A 16,654-nucleotide genomic window follows, 5' to 3' on the forward strand; every position below is an offset into this window, starting at 1 on the left:
AGAAAGTCGTCTTATACGCCGGAAAATACGGTACTTATTTAATTATCTAAACATTTAGATTAAAGTATCATATTCTATACTGCCATTGCATCAAACATTTGCAGATGGTACATGAATGATAGCCTTTTAAGCACTGAGCTTAATGAGTATATATTAATTCACAGGATGTCTGATGGATTAGGCAGCTTACTGTTAAACTCTGAATGAGTATATTGCCATGACAAACTTTCAAAAATACAAATCAGGTGTGATTCATGTTACATTAACCCACTTCATTCTGCATTAATTGATGACAAGTTTGAAATCTAAGTGTTGTGATTGATATTTTCCAAACTATTGTATTACTGTTTTGGTTTTGTGAACTGATAAACCCTCCAATGTACTTAAAGTTTCATTCTGAATCCATTTCATGGGCCTGAGAAAGCAAATTAAATGACTGAAAGCTTATAAGAAAAAAATATAGTATCACAAGTCATGATTGTGATTTGAGGTGGTTGATTTGAGGTGGAAGCCTTCTTCCATTGAGTTTCTAATCTAGTTAGTTTTCTATATTTAAACATGGCTGTTTTAGCCATGTGAACTATGGTTAATGTTTTCCTGATTATTGTACAGGTTTTTTCTCTTTGCCAGGAGACTGCTTTTCTGTATATAGTCTACAAAATATTAAATTGTTGTTGGGGGGGGAACCATGAAAACATGCAAATTGTTAGTATCTTCCAAGTATAATAACAGAGCAGATTTTAAAAATACCCATATTTCTTAGAAACAGAACTATAGTTATGTTTGAGATATCTCTCCTGTGTCTGGTGGTAAGCTATGCGTATTGCCTTTTAAGGGACAGCTCATTTTATATGCCAATCTTCCACACTATTTATTTTCAGAACATTATCTGTGCAGAAACCATACATTTACATCTTACCTTATCAAGGAGTAAACCAATTTGATGCATTTTCCGTTTATTTATTTTTTTCAGGAGGAGCATGAAAAGAAAAGCAATGTTCACATGTCCATTCAATGGTGACTGTAAAATTACCAAAGATAACCGGAGGCACTGCCAAGCTTGCCGGCTGAAGCGTTGCGTTGACATAGGCATGATGAAAGAATGTGAGTAAATGTAGTCCCTTCACTTCTTTGCACAAGAGATTTGGGAAGAGTTAGTAGCTTGGGCTTCTTTATTTAAAAAATATTTTGAAAAGTCCAGATTCAGGTTTCCAGGCACTTGTTCACTCAACCTGTCTGGCTGTGTCTCTTTCTCTCATTTAATAGGATGCCACACACTCTCCTTCTAACGTAGGTAAAATATCCCCACGTATTTTCTTTATAGAGCCTATTACGCAGTTTATCAAAAATTTTGAGGAATACCACATAAGCCAAGAGTCAACAATATGGCACCTGTGGGAACCATCACATGCTTGGCACCATTGGCATTCCAAAATTATGGCTACTACCTGAAATCTTATACGATTTGGGGTAATAAATACCCAACACCCTAAGATTTTAGGTGAGAAAATCACAATCTTGCAAACTCAGAGCAAATTCATTATTTATTTTTGCTAACCTTGGCATCCACATCAGGAACGTCTTGCAGTATTTGTTGAGACTGCCAGCAGCCGCTGAGACACAGGTTGCATATTTTAGTCCTACAGGAAAATGTGTTTTTGTAGCAGTACCGATTTCAAACCTACGTGTGCATTCTTAACTTTTTAGCTTCATGATTAAGAAAGTTTTAGTTGAGGAGGAAAAAAAATCAGTTTTATTCAGATGGAAGGGCTGTAATGAATCAATGGGCAGTTTAAGAGTTCTGAAATGCTTTTAATCATTTGTAGTACTTTCAGTTACTTTGAGTGCGATGACATAGAGACAAGGCAATATATTGTTGATCCTATTAGACAGCAGCAGAGAAATGCAGTCTGGAAAAAGGCTATATAGACTTCCTGGTTATGACTATGGTAAATATAGTTAGTAATGATTTTTTAAAAAAATGCTTTAATTACAACTTCTAAAACACAAATATATATTGTTCCACTCAATGAAAGTAACATTCTATAAATTATTTCTAAATTACATTCGTATTTATTTCCTAAAATCTGCGCCCATTTACTTACTCTGATTATTACCAATATTATTCTGGACAATCTTGAGAATATACATTTTCATTGCTTTTCCCATCATACATTCTTTTACCACAAATTCACTTGAAACCAGTTCCTCTACCTTGTTCTGTCTCAACTATAGATTTCTGGAGGAGAGGGCATTCTTGGGCTCAAAAACCAGAGCCTTGCTTCCTGAAGTTTTGAGCATTGTTTTTCCAAAAGCTAGGGCTACCAGGTCTGGTCAGCAAATACTTGGACGGCATCCTATTTCTGTGGCAACACAGAAAAAAGGGCAAATATTGCTACGATACACTAGTTCCCTGTATTCCTATAGCCCAAGTCTGGTAGCTCTAAGGGAGTAGTAACTAGCTTTCCTAAATTTGGAAATAAGTAGAATCAGAAGGAAAATTAGTGGTCTTGGGAAATAGTAGTAGTAGTAGTAGTAGTAGTAGTAGTAGTAGTAGTAGTAGTAGTAGTAAAGTTGGAAGGGATCTTGGAGGTCATCTAGTCCAACCCCCTGCTCAGGCAGGAAACCCTATACCAGTGATGGCGAACCTTGTAGAGACCGAGTGCCCAAACTGCAACCCAAAACCCACTTATGTATCATCGGGTGCCGGGTGGGCGTGGCCCATTGGGTGGGCGTGGCTGAGGTGGCAACGGCAGACTGGGTGGGACTAAAAAGTTCAATCAATCAATTCCAACTTTGCGAGATCTTTTTTTTTCCTGCGAGAAGTTGAAATTGATTGATTGATTGATTGGTTGAACCTTTTTTTTGCACACAGCAGCGGAGGGCTAAAGCGTAAAGGTTTTATAAAACCCAGCTGAAGGCCTAGGACTGGGGCGATGGTGCGTGTGCCCACAGAGAGGGCTCTGTGTGCCACCTGTGGCATGCATGCCATAGGTTTGCCACCACGGCCCTATACCATTTCAGACAAATGGCTGTCCAGTCTCTTCTTAGAAACTTCCAGTGTTGGAGCATTCACAGCTTCTGGAGGCAGGTTGTTCCACGGGTTAGTTGTTCTAACTGTCAGGAAATTTCTCCTTAGTTCTAGATTGCTTCTCTCCTTGATTAGTTTCCATCCGTTGCTTCTTGTCCTGCCTTCAGGCGCTTTGGAGAATAGCTTGACTACCTCTTCTTTGTGGCAGCCCCTGAGATATTGGAACACTGCTATCATGTCCCCCCTCGTCCTTCTCTTCATTAGACTAGACATACCCAATTCCAGCAACCGTTCCTTATATGTTTTAGCCTCCAGTCCCCTAATCATCTTTGTTGACCAGTGAAGGATATGTTACAAAAAGTTGGCAACAAATTGTTATTTTAATAGGTTTAAGGTAGAATATTAAGCAAGAGGAAGCACTTTCATTTCACGGAATTTGGGTCATATGGCTCTGGAGGCTGCACAGAAGTTTTTGTGGGGGTAAATACAGGTCCTATGACTTATGTTGTAAGCTATATCCATGAAGACTCCATATTTTTGAGACCAAACTTACATTAGACCTAGAACTTTTACTGTGCATGGGGAATGTCATGAGAATACATCCTGAAAGACATAAACAAACTGCTGCTGATGTATTAGAAGTGTTCCACTCTGTAGGAAATTCATTTGTGAGTATAGTCTTCATCTAGCAGTTAAGGTACCAAGCTAGAAACCAGGAGATTGTGAGTTCTATTCCTGCCTTCGGCGTGAAAGCTGGCTGGGTTACTTTTGGCCAGTCATGCTCTCCTAGTCCATGACATCAGGTCGGTCAATTCTTGTGGCAACCAATGGATCTGAAAAAAGAGGATTCTGCACTTGCATGAAAATGCTAGGAAGAAAAAAGAAAATGAGCTCAAACTGCCATGTAATATTTTAGCTCTTAAAACATTTGAAGGAGATGTGAGATATTAACGTATGGTTTGCTATGGTTCTATAATGTTTAAAGGCAGTGTATGGTGTAAGGGCGGCATGGAAGCAAAAATGATTTGCCAAGATAGAAAGGATACTGCGTGTTAGTTAGCACAGCTTTTGCTTTGTGCATTGGCTGAAGCTCCCAGGCATTCTTGAGAAGCAGCCTGACATAGAGCACATTGCTCTGTCACAGGTAGACTTAAAGGCAGGTAGACTCTTGCCAGGTTTGAGCAAGTGTATTTCCATTTATTTGATCTTTAACAGGAACCTGGAAATCAAAGGACAACACTGGGCTATGGAGCAAGTGTAGACTGTAAACCTATTACAGTATTTTAGGGGAAGAATACAATGCCTTTCAGAATAGATTGTAACTTACACACACACATACACACGCACACACACACACACCAAAAGTAGAACAATTGAAGAAAATAATCTTCATCTTGTCCATATTATTTGATGCAGCCCTTCATTCAGAGGTATCTATTGGTTCTTTGTTATTAGGCGATACAAAAGAAGAAGACAAATTGAGCATCATTCGTTTACTTATGGCACTTTACTCCAAAACTCTAGATCAGGGCTTCCTAAATGATTTGCCATCATGCTTCCCTTTAGTGTAATTTCAATGTATACACTTCTCCTAAAAATACAAACACCAAAATTAATACCAATGAACAATGAAAACGATACAATGAAATTTTGAGAAAGGTGAATGTATTGTGCCAATGTATAAGTAAAACGTTCTTCACACCTCCCCTGGACTCTGTCTGCACCACCCTGAGGGATGTATACCTCAGAGTTTGGGAAACCTGCTCTAGATAGTATCTGCTACCATTTTATGTGCATATTAAACAACAAAAGGGAAACAGTACACTGGGACATTCTTGTATAATGCAACAATAAGTACTTTCCTAATATAACAACGGTATAAGGAGGAATAAAATTTTTCAATATGCTACGGCAAGTAACCTGTCCAACCAGACAGTTCTGAAGAATGCCATAATCAACAGAAGTTGCTAAAATATCCAAGAGAATTAATATGGATTTGCTCTATCCATCCATATCCAACCTTTGGTCATTTACCAAGAATGCTAAAGCAATTGAAGTCCCACATCCCACTGAACTTTTGACCAAAATATGTCCAGACAAAAGTATCCTCTGGGTTTTAGAGTTGCTAAGTTTCTGGAATTGGTAGCAGAAGATGGTACTTCCTTCCCCAGTCCTTCTATGATTTTTTTTTTTTTGGTTTATGGTTTGCCACAATGTTCCTTCCTCTCTTGCTTTTTAACAACTTTACGAAACATTGGAGGCAGAATTATCTGAAGAATTGATCTGACGTATTGCCAAGATGTGGGTGTTAGTTGACTCTGCTTTTCACAGACATTATGCCTCTGCTTATTTTATTTATTAGATTTTTATGCTGCCTTTGTTACTTTGTAAGTAACTCAAGGCAGAGAACGTGCGTAACACTTCTTCCTCCTCCTATTTTCCTCACAACAACTCTGTGAGGTGAGTTAGGCTGATAGAGAGTGGCTGGCCCAAAGTCACCAGCCAGCTTTTGTGCCTAAGGCAGGACTAAACTCCGGTTTCTGAGCCAGCACCTTATCCGCTACACCATACTGGCTTATTGGGAATAGTATGATGAGCATGGCAGCAGAACTTTTCCTACAGTGATTCTTCTGTTACCTCTTACTGGTCCAATAAAGCTTCTTCCGTGTATGTATTGAAAACTGCCCATTTTCTCAGTTGCTTTGTCCTATATTGGTTGATTGGACAACTGAATGAAAATTATTTTAGCCGTAACTGGTCTTGGATTTTACTACTAGCCTTTTTTTTGGGTGTCTAATTTTTTTTAAATATCTATATTATTTTTTTAAAATATCTATATTAAATGTGTTTTGGATTATTTAAATTTTTGCTTATGAAATATTTTTTTTAAATGTATAGTTACCTAACCATTGCCTGCTTCACATCGTAGCATTGATCAAATTCCCTGCCTTTCGTATAGGAATAGGAAAAGTTCATAGGACAATTTCTTGAATAAGCTGATTTTTATCCAGATGTGTTAAAGGTGGACCAAAGCAGGACATTGGTGTCACAGGACTGACTACGAGGCAGGTTTTTTTTAAGCCTCATTTGTAGAAAGTAGAGAAACCAGAGTTGGAATTTAGATTTCCTTTTCCAAAGCATGCCCCTTTGGAAACTGTGCATACTGTACGTACAGGATCTGTCTTCTTTCTTTCTACGCCATGTTGCAAGTTAGATGATAAATGTTGCCAGGAGGGGAAGAGGACGAGAGTCCTAGCAATGCACCAGTTAATAGGAGGGTATTTTAGGTTTTTGTTTTTAAGAAGGAGGAAAACATAAATGACCTCATTCTACTTACCTCTAGAATTCCAGTTGTAATTCTATTTTCAACCCCTTTCTCTTAAGAATTGTATGAAGTGGGATATCAATACATTAGAGGCAAGAATGTTTTGCAAGGATATAAATGTATGGAATGATATAGTGAATGGAGTTGATCTAAACCAGTGGTAGGCAACCTTGGCTCTTTTATGACTCGTGGACTTCAACTCCCAGAATTCCTGAGCCAGCATGGCTCAGCTTGGAAATCTCTCCCTTTCCCCTCAGCATGGCTGGCTCAGGAATTCTGGGAGTTGAAGTCCATGAGTCATAAAAGAGCCAAGGTTGCCTACCCCTGGGTATGTATGAATGTATACATTCTCATCATTTATTTCTCATCCATGATGTCCTTCCTTCCTTGACATGTAGGTGAAATATTCAGCTTAATCTTTCTCTTTGCTTTCATTGAATCTTTTCTTCCCTTTGAAGAAATGATTAAAGCACTTTTCTCAAAGTTTTTTAATACTTAATTGTATATGTCATAACATGGTTCAAAAAATGTATTTGTGCATGGTCTTTGTTAACAAAACACCTTCTTGGGTTTATATTGACAGAATATTCATGGGTTTTTCCTCCTCTGAGTAATGCAAAAGAACCTGTTTCCAAGAAATAAATTCATAGCATGAAGTAATGTGCTGACTTTGTGGGTGAGATGTATATGAAAAGAGACCTTGTGGGTTTGGTTTGAAAGGTGTAGCAACAACCCCAAAAATGCATTTAGTGGTGGCTTGATTACAATGTCGCAGAAAAAAAATATCAGGCAATAATAACCGATTCCTTCAGGGAGTAAGGTACTACTTTCGATCCCAAAATTTAAACCTGTCTCATGCTTCAAAAAGATACAAAAGAAATTAAAATAGTTAAGTGCCACCTGTGGTGATTTGCAAACAGATCAGGAGCAACAGTTGTCATTTATCTGTTTAAAATAATCCATGCTATAGGTAGTTCTCGACTTACAGCCGTTCATTTAGTGACCTTTTGAAGTTACAACTTTGAAAAAATGACATGATCATTTTTCATACTTACAACCGTTGCAGCATCCCCCGTGGTCACGTGCTCAGAATTCGGATGCCTGTCAACTGGCTCATATTTATGACGGCTGCAGTGTCCCGGGGTCACGTGATCCCCCTTTTGCGACCTCATGACAAGCAAAGTCAACAGGAAAGCCAGATTCTCTTAACAACCATGTTACAAACTTAGCAACTGCAGTGATTCAGTTAAGAACTGTGGCAAAAAAAAAATGTTGTAAAATGGGGCAAAACTCACTTAACCCCTATCTCATTTAACAACAAAAATGTTGGGCTCAATGGTGGTCATAAATCGAGGACTACCTGCACCTCTCTTATTTTGCTCCTCCTGTGCTGCTTTGGTCTGCATGACGAGCCTAGCAAAATGGAGCACATAAAGTAGGGAGAGCCATTTACTAGACAAATTCCATAGAGTCATATTTGGGGAGGTGGGGAGAAATGACAACCTGTTGAGAAGAAAAGGAAGAAGGCAGCATACAGCAATGAAGTTTCTGCCTGAAATTCTATATGCCCACTGGGCAAAACCTACGCTCCTTCTAGTACAGACATGTCAAACACAAGGCCTGGGGGCCGGATGCGGCCCGCGAAGTGGTTTCATGTGGCCCGCGAAGCCATTCTGGAAACAGTGAGGGAACGGCCCCCACTGCCTTGGCCCTGGCCCAGGCTGGCCAGGAGCCAATGTACAATTTTGTGGTGGCCATCTATGCTGAAACGCATTCAGTCTTAGCTCCATAAGGCTGTCTGAAAACAGCGAGGAACCAGCCCCTGCCGTGTCGGCCCCACCCCCTGGGTGCATGCTGGGGAGGTGTCACCCTTTGTGAGGAATGAAGAAATGGACCATGCCTTGGCGCTTGCCCCGGTCCCACTCCCTTCTGCCAGAGACCCTCAGATCTGTCCCACTCCTGCCCAGGCCCCCACAGGCACCCTTGATGCAAATGATGTAGAGCTGGCCATGCCCACCCAGTAGGCCACACCCACTCCATCCACGCCCACCCAGTAGGCCACACCTACCCTGGCCACACACCCCCGTCCCCCCCCCCGAGGGCAACCACAATGCTGATGCGGCCCTCAATGAAATTGAGTTTGACACCCCTGTTCTAGTAGAAGCGGCTCCACTAACATCACTGAATTTTTCCGTCTTCTGCATGTTTGCATCTGTACTAAAAGTGAGTTAAAGGTCAAGTTCCATTGGCCTTTCATACCTGCTTTAAAGCTACCAGGGCTTAAAAGAGCTTTGCATTTAAAGGCTATAGGAAATCAATGTATGGTAGCTGCACTGGGAAGCACGCCCGAAGACTAAATTCTGTTCAACTGCTCCCCGAATCCAGTATTTTCACTGGGCTAACATTAAATCTGTTTTCACAGCAGAAACAATTGCCGGTTTGAGAAACAAAGTTTGTTCAGATGACTTCCAAATCTACAAATCAGATGGCGATTCTCCTTTAACAGTGTTTTCCCCCCCCCACTCTTAATTACCTTGTGGTGATCATTAGACAGGCAGCATTTAAATGGAGTTGATGTTTTCCTGTTACTTTTGCATAACAAATTGAAGCCCCAGGAGTTTTGAGGACTTTGATTTTTCTGCAACCCTTAACATGAGCAAAGGGCACTTTTCAGGGAAAGCTCGTCCACTATGAATTAGGGAGGCCCAGTACCAGCATGGAGGCGGATGTTTCCTACAGTATGGGGGTCATGTACAGCGTAGCAGTCAACTTGTAAATGATCCTTTTAGTGAAATAGTTACTTGATAAAGGAAACCTTAACAGATTGTAGCTAAAAATAGCCCTCCCATGCTGACCTCTGGTTAAATGAATGAGAACAGAATGTGCTTTGAAGACCTGTAGGCCAAATTACTAAAAAGGTTATGATCTCTGAACAGGACTTTTACAGCACTAGCTGTTTTTCTTTTTCCTGGAAACAAGTGTTGTGATTCATAAAAAAAATTAAAAAAAAAAAAGAAGATAGAATGGCATCGCCCACCTTTCCATGAGTTGGATGGTCCGGTAGCTTTTGAGATGCTATTGCCAGCTGCTGTGTTTGTAGTATAGGTAGTCCTCTACCTGAGACAATAATGAAGCCTGACCATTACAGTAGCATGTCCTAATGGCGGTTAAGCCTTGTTTAACAATCTCCATCCACCGCTCTCCCTGATGTGGTCATTAAGCAGAGCAGGGGTGCCTCAGATGGGAAAGAACACGGGAGGCGTAGTGAAGGCCCAGGGCTGCCTGTCCCCGGCCTCCTAAAGCCTCACCCATACCCAGAGACACACCATGCTCCATTTTTCAGACCTCAGAGTCCCTACAACCCTTGGGCCTTCTCCCCCCCCCCCCCCCAAAAAAAAAAAATCAGGTCCCCGCAGGCCCTGAGCTTCCTCCACATCGCCTTTATTACACAGTGATCTTTTGAAGATCTGTAGAGTTCTGGACCTCACATTGGTGAAGGAGGGCAAGCCCCATCATCCCTCACTGTTCCTGGGCTGTGGCGCCACATTGCAGAACCAGGCCCTATTTCAGCATGGCCACAAGGAATTGGGGTAGCTTGGAAAATGGCAGCTGTTTCTGGGATTGCGCTATGTGGCCCAGCAACAAAGTGGCTTGCTAAGCTTCCCTAACCCAAGCGCCAGAGATCTTGGAAAAGTAAGTGACCGCAGGATGCCGCAACCAGTTGTAAATGCAAGCCAGTTGCCAAGTGCCTGACTGGGGGAGGCATTAGACCTCCTTTCCATTGCTACCCTCAAACATTATTCCTGAAAACTGGAGGCTCTTCTAATAATAATAATAAAGTTGGAAGGGACCTTGGAGGTCATCTAATCCAACCCCCTGCTCAGGCAGGAAACCTTATACCATTTTAGACAAACGGCTGTCCAGTCTCTTCTTAAAAACTTCCAGTGTTGGAGCATTCAGAGCTTCTGGAGGCAAGCTGTTCCACTGATTAATTGTTCTAACTGTCAGGAAGCTTCTCCTTAGTTCTAGGTTGCTTCTCTCCTTGATTAGTTTCCATCCATTGCTCCTTGTTCCGCCTTCAGGTGCTTTGGAGAATTGCTTGACTCCCTCTTCTTTGTGGCAGCCCCTGAGATATTGGAACACGGCTATCATGTCCCCCTCGTCCTTCTCTTCGTTAAACTAGACATACCCAATTCTAGCAACCGTTCCTTATTTGTTTTAGCCTCCAGTCCCCTAATCATCTTTGTTGCTCTTCTCTGTACTCTTTCTAGAGTCTCAACATCTTTCTAGAGTCTCAAAATCTTCTAGAGTCTCAACATCTCAAAACTGGATGCAGTATTCCAAGTGTGGCCTTACTAAGGCATTGTAAAGTGGTATTAATACTTCACGTGATCTTGATTCTATCCCTCTGTTAATGCAGCCCAGCACTTTGTTGGCCTTTTTGGCAGCTGCAGCACACTGCTGGCTCATATTGAAGTAATAGTCCACTAGGACTCCAAGATCCCTCTCACAGTTACTACTATTGAGCAAGGTACCAACTATACTGTACCTGGTCCATTTGGTTTTTCTTGCCTAAATGTAAAACCTTACTTTTTTCACCACTGAATTTCATTTTGTTCTTCTGAAAGAAGAACTGGTCATATCATAACATAATGCAAGCGAAATGGAAAGATGACAAAATAGCAACAAATGGACCTTCTACAGAGTACCTGAGACCTTGTTTTTATTTTTGTTGCAATAATTCTTGCGATAACTCTTTATCTTCTTTATCATACATACAGTACCTGCATGGTTTTGCGTGACTGGAAACTCAATTTTTCTGACGGTAGCCTGTGTAAATTCGTGTAGAATATTCAGTATGGTGATAACGATATGACTGGTGACAAATCACATTCCCATGGCTGTTACTGATGACTGGACTTCTCTGATTTAAATCCAGACTACTGTATCTTTACAAAAAAAGATGTAGCTCTTGATGGTTTTTGAGAAAGTGTAGTAAGTATCTGAACAGCTAGCAACTGAGCATAAAATAGTTAATTTGTTAGATTTGTATTTTCATTTAGAGCTCAGTGCGGCATATGTAGCACTCTCTTCCCCATAACAACTATCCCGTGGAGAGAGTTGGGCTGCAAGAGAGTGACTGGCCCAGAGTCACCCAGGCAGTTTCTGTAGCAGACGGTGGATTAGAAATTGGGTCCCCCCATTACTAGTCCAACACTTGAATTACTACAACCCGCCAGTTCTTGCTTAATTCCATACTTCTACTGTCTTTCAAGCTTATTTTATTTAACCTTTCTCCAACTATACACCAAGAAGAGAAACAGTTATGTTTTTTAAGGATTCTGATATCTGTCTTGGAGCTGGTTTAGTGTAGTGGTTAAGGCACCAGGATGCAAACAAGGAGACTGTGAATTCTATGATAAAGCCGGATGGGTGACTTCGAGCCAGTCTCTCGCTCTTAGCCCTAGGAAGAAGTCAAGGGCAAACCACTTCTGAAAATCTTGCTAAAAAAACAAAAAAACTACAGGGACTAGTTCAGGCAGTCACCAAGAATCAAAGACTGACTTGAAGGCTTAAAAAAAAACCTGTCGTTGCAACATATTTCTTCAAATGTGACCAAAGGCAGTTTCCATTAATGCTTCTGTACGTGGTAGTTAAGAATTAAGGTCTAAGTGCATTGTTTTACTCTTTGCATGTTTCATGATGGGAAGAACTATTCCTCTTTTTCATATACCAGAAGGTCCCACTGAAAGCAGTGGGTTTAAGAAGCAGGGGATTTAACCCTGTGGTGAAGTTTAACAAGTGGGGCCTCTGCCATTCTGTCCACTCTTAAGCTAAAGAAGCGAGCAACAGCTACTTCATTCACCAAGCAGAGTCTTATATAGTGTAAGAATGGAATCACATTCAAGTGATTTCTTGAATGTGATTCCATTCTTACACTATATAAGACTCTGCTTGGTGAATGAAGTGATTCAAGTGATTTCTTGAATGTGGGGGGAGTTGACCAGAGCTGCTGCTGCTGCTCTCTTCAGCACATTACAAAACGGAGGATGTAGGAAACCCATGCCCTGTGTCCCCTGCCCTGCTCATTGAGCAAACCATTCTTACCTGGGGGGGGGGAGGGCAAGCTGGCCATCTTGTTAGCCAAGCTACCCAAGTGCCATTCCTTCCAGCCAAGCTACCCAAGTGCCATTCCATTGGATCGCTCAATGTTGCTTTGTCTAGAAAGGGAAACATTGCCGATTCCTGTACTTTGCTGGCACCGTATGGAGGTGACAACCTCAACAGCTGTATGCTATATCCCTGGGAATACCGTTTGTGGGACTCTGCACACAAATTCAGCTGCCGTCTTGAGCCATATCACTTCCCAGCACTTAGCACTCAGATGTGGAGAAAGGGATGCCATGCTCAAAAATATTATCCATTGCTCTAGTGGTTGGTGGGTGTTTTCCCATAGTTGGCGATGTCCAGAGTTGGGTGGAAGCACAGCAAGTGTATTAAACCAATTGTTTTGTTTAACATGCTCTGGAGATGTCTAATCAGGACAGTATCATTCAGCAATGAGTTGGAAGAGAGACTGTGGGATTCGTAAGTACATTCACGCCACTTGGTGTTTCTGCTGACTCAAGGATGGGTGGGGAGCCTTTCAGTCAGCAGTGGGGAAAGGCCCTTAGACAGGATATTACAATAAGAGAGGAAGCATCTAAAAAACCCGATAGTTTCATTGGAGTAGATTAAAATAAGTACTCTACAGTAATGTTTCCTTTGATTTCAAGTCTTCGATCTGGACAAACCATAAAGTTGCAACTTGGTTGAATTGAAATACTTCACTATAAGAATATATAAGTAGTCCTTGACTTACAACCACAATTAAGCCCAAAATTTCTGTTGCTAAACAAGGCAGGTGTTAAGCAGGTTTTGCCCTATTTTACGATCTTTCTTGCCAGAGTTGTTAAATGAATCGCTGCACTTTATTAAGTAATACAGTTATCAAGTGAATCGGGTTTCCCCATTGCCTTTTGCTTTTTAGAAGGCCGCCAAAGGTGATCACATGACCCTGGGATAGTGCAACCGTCATAGGTACACGCCAGTTTCCAAGCGTCCCAATTTTGATCATGAGACCGTGGAGGTGCTGCAATGGTCATAGGCGGTAAAAATGGTCATAAGTCACTTTTTCAAAGTTATAACTTCAAATGGTCACTAAACAAATGGTTGTAAGTTGAGGACTACTTAATACATATGTTCAGTGTTTAGGGATAAAAACAAAGTATTTTCTCAAAATCGAAGGCACTTAGGAATATGAAAGTATCCCTTATATGAAAATAGATAAACATAGCATAAATGAACAATATAATCAGAATGATTTTTTTTTCAAACTATTCTGTGCCTATTTTTGTTGTACAAATGCAGAGACGTTTATGTTGCAAAGTTCTGATATCTCCCAATCTACTCCAAGCTGTTCAGTTTCTTATCTTTTATGCTCTTTTAAACACATGATAAGTGGATAGAAACTGCAGGCAGACAGCAAATTATGGTGGTAGGCAGGAAAATCAGGCCATTTAAAAGAAGTGTTATTTTTTTTTGCAGTGTCATCCGAAATATTGGTAAGGTTTCCAATTACGCTCAGCAAGATTTATTACCTCTGTAACTTCTACTTATTGCAGTATGATCTAATGAAGGCCAGAATGTCATACGCCAGAATCCTTATGCATTTAGATTGTGATAAATCCAGAAGGGGCAGGAAATTATTGTAGAGCTTTAAGAAAGAACATCGTACAATGAGCACCAGGAGAATCATTTTAGCCACAGGATGCAAGATTAGAGAGGATAGAGCAGTGATGGTGAACCTATGGCACGCGTGCCAGAGGCGGCACTCAGAGCCTTCTCTGTGGGCACGCCTGCCGCCGGCAGCATCTCGCGCAGGTCCATTAGGCCGCTGCTGGCGCCCGGAGCAACAACCCCATCCAGCACAAAGGAGACGAACCAGCCGGCTAGCAAGCTCGAGTACAGGTGGTAGCGCATGCCCCCACGCGCTCGCTGGCCTCTGTGTGCGGGGCCAATGGTGTCAGGCAGCGGCCGCCCCTGCCTTGCCTTGCCTTGCCCTGCAGCAATGGCACCCCCGCCCTACCTCACTCTGCAGGAAAAGCCTCCTGCCCACTGCCCCAGAGATCCCCTGGATCTACCCCAATCCTGCCCAGTTCCCACAGGCGTCCCCTCCCACGAGCAACATTGAGGTGGCCATGCCCACCCAGTCTGCCATGACCACCGCAGCCACACCCACCCAGTGGGCCATGTCCCCCCTGCTGCCCCCCCCGAGTGCACCACAATGCTGATGCAGCCCTGGCACTTTGCGATAAATAAGTGGGTTTGGGGTTGCGGTTTGGGCACTCGGTCTCTAAAAGGTTCACCATCACTAGGATAGAGAAAGAATGGGCCACCTGCTTGCTTCCTATAACACTGAGCCCCTTTCTATAATCTTAGAAATCACGCTGTTCAAAATCAGCGGCAAGCCACTGAGAAATAGGTGCAATTTGACATAAACACTTGGTTTGATCATTTGCTTATTTTTAGCAAACCATATTGGTACCATGGATTTCTGCTCTTGAGAAAAGAATTTCTTTGTGGCTGATGAATGGGAACAAAAAATTCTTCCATGGTTTTGATAATGGCCCAGTCACAGATACATTTTTAGACATGGGGAATTGTTGGAAATTGCCCATGAGTCCAAATACATGTTGCCTTACAAGGCAAGAGAAGCCAGTGCCCTCAATGCATTGGAAAAGCCACACAGAGTTTCTGAGTTCTGGCTGCTCTTCTTTTTTTCCCCCAGGTTCCTTATCTCTTGATGCAAATTCCCTAAAAATGCTAATGGTTCCAGTAAAACACTTTAGTGCAGGGGTCCCCAATCCCCGGTCCATGGACCAACACCGGGCCACGGCATGTCAGAAACCGGGCTGTGCAAACAAGCGAAGTCTCATCAGCGGGGTGCAGGCAGCACACAAAACCACGCCCCCCCCCCAGTCCATGGAAAAACCTCTCTCCACGGAACTGGACCCTGGTGCCCAAAAAGTTGGGGACCGCTGGTTTAGTGGGACTCTTATTTTGGCAGGAAATAGGAAAAATATATCACTTTGTACTATTTTTCTTTGAAGGAGCCCTCTGTTTTCTGCTGTGTAATTTTGCAATCTACATAAGGTTTACATCAAGCTGCTGGCCATATTCTGAACTGGGAACCCATCAGATTCTGCTTAAAAGATGGTGAAATCATTCTCGAATGAATTCTTTGTAAGAACCTCCCCGCAAAAATTGCAACATCAAGCAGCACTTTCTTGGTAATTATTAATTTGCATTTGTGAAGGCTGCCTGGCGAAAACAGACTTGGAACATACACATTTTAAAATATGAAGAGGATTTGTTTATATTAATAGTATCTGGGAAGGGGAGAGCATTAATCATTTATCAGAATCCCAGATACAGATGGAGAATTTAATCCTTTCCTCTTTCTATTCAAGAAAATCTGTCACCAGAAGATAATACAGTATTCATATCAAGAAGTCCTCACTGAGCATAGGGCTAAATTTCTCTTCCATCTCTGCTGTAAACAAAACCCCAATCAGTTCCTTCATATTATCAAATATCAGTGTTATGGTCATATATAGTTTGGACCATAACATTGCTTTCCAAATGATGTTAGTGCATTGGGTTTAAATTTATGAAATTGGATCCTTAGATCAGGTTAGTATTAGATCTAAGGAAGCATTTTCATTCCCATTTCCATGGTGAATGTAGGAGAAGAACACCAATGAATCCAGAGGACATTCACTCCTACGGCCATAAGGGCCTTATCATCCCAATGGAGAGATGAATCATTTCTTGTATAACTTTGCCTAGTTGAGTATGTTTCTATGCAGTTACTGCAGGTTCTTTCTTTCCAATAAGTTAGAGAATAATTCTGACTGACTTCATTATTTACTAAATTCAGAACACAGGCCTCATTGCCAAGATGTTAGCTTGGGAAAATGAATGCCACATCTATCGTACAACTTTTCCTTTTTCATGCAACAATTTACTAGTATCTCCACCTTTTTGTTTCACTTCATTCATTAGTTCAGTTCTATAGACAGTGCTCAGAGTGTTTCTTCCTATGGTGTAAAGCATTCCTCTATCCCAGGGGTAGGCAACCTTGGCTCTTTTATGACTCGTGGACTTCAACTCCCAGAATTCCTGAGCCAGCCATGCTGAGGGGAAAGAGAGAGGTTTCCAAGCTGAGCCATGCTGGCTCAGGAATTCTGGGAGTT

General features: G+C 41.7%; 1 protein-coding gene across 1 annotated transcript in view; it reads left to right on the forward strand.

Annotated features, from left to right (window-relative positions):
• VDR (vitamin D receptor) overlaps window positions 1-16,654 on the forward strand; it is a 53,181-nt gene that overhangs the window by 11,035 nt on the left and 25,492 nt on the right. The window contains exon 3 of the mRNA XM_015820611.1: window positions 974-1,104. Within this exon, the coding sequence (XP_015676097.1) occupies window positions 974-1,104 (131 nt within the window). The remainder of the gene's footprint in view (window positions 1-973; window positions 1,105-16,654) is intronic.

The sequence above is a fragment of the Protobothrops mucrosquamatus genome, unplaced genomic scaffold, assembly GCF_001527695.2.
Source record: "Protobothrops mucrosquamatus isolate PMUCROS unplaced genomic scaffold, P.Mucros_1.0 scaffold_155, whole genome shotgun sequence".
In the NCBI taxonomy this organism is placed as follows: Eukaryota; Metazoa; Chordata; class Lepidosauria; order Squamata; family Viperidae; genus Protobothrops; species Protobothrops mucrosquamatus.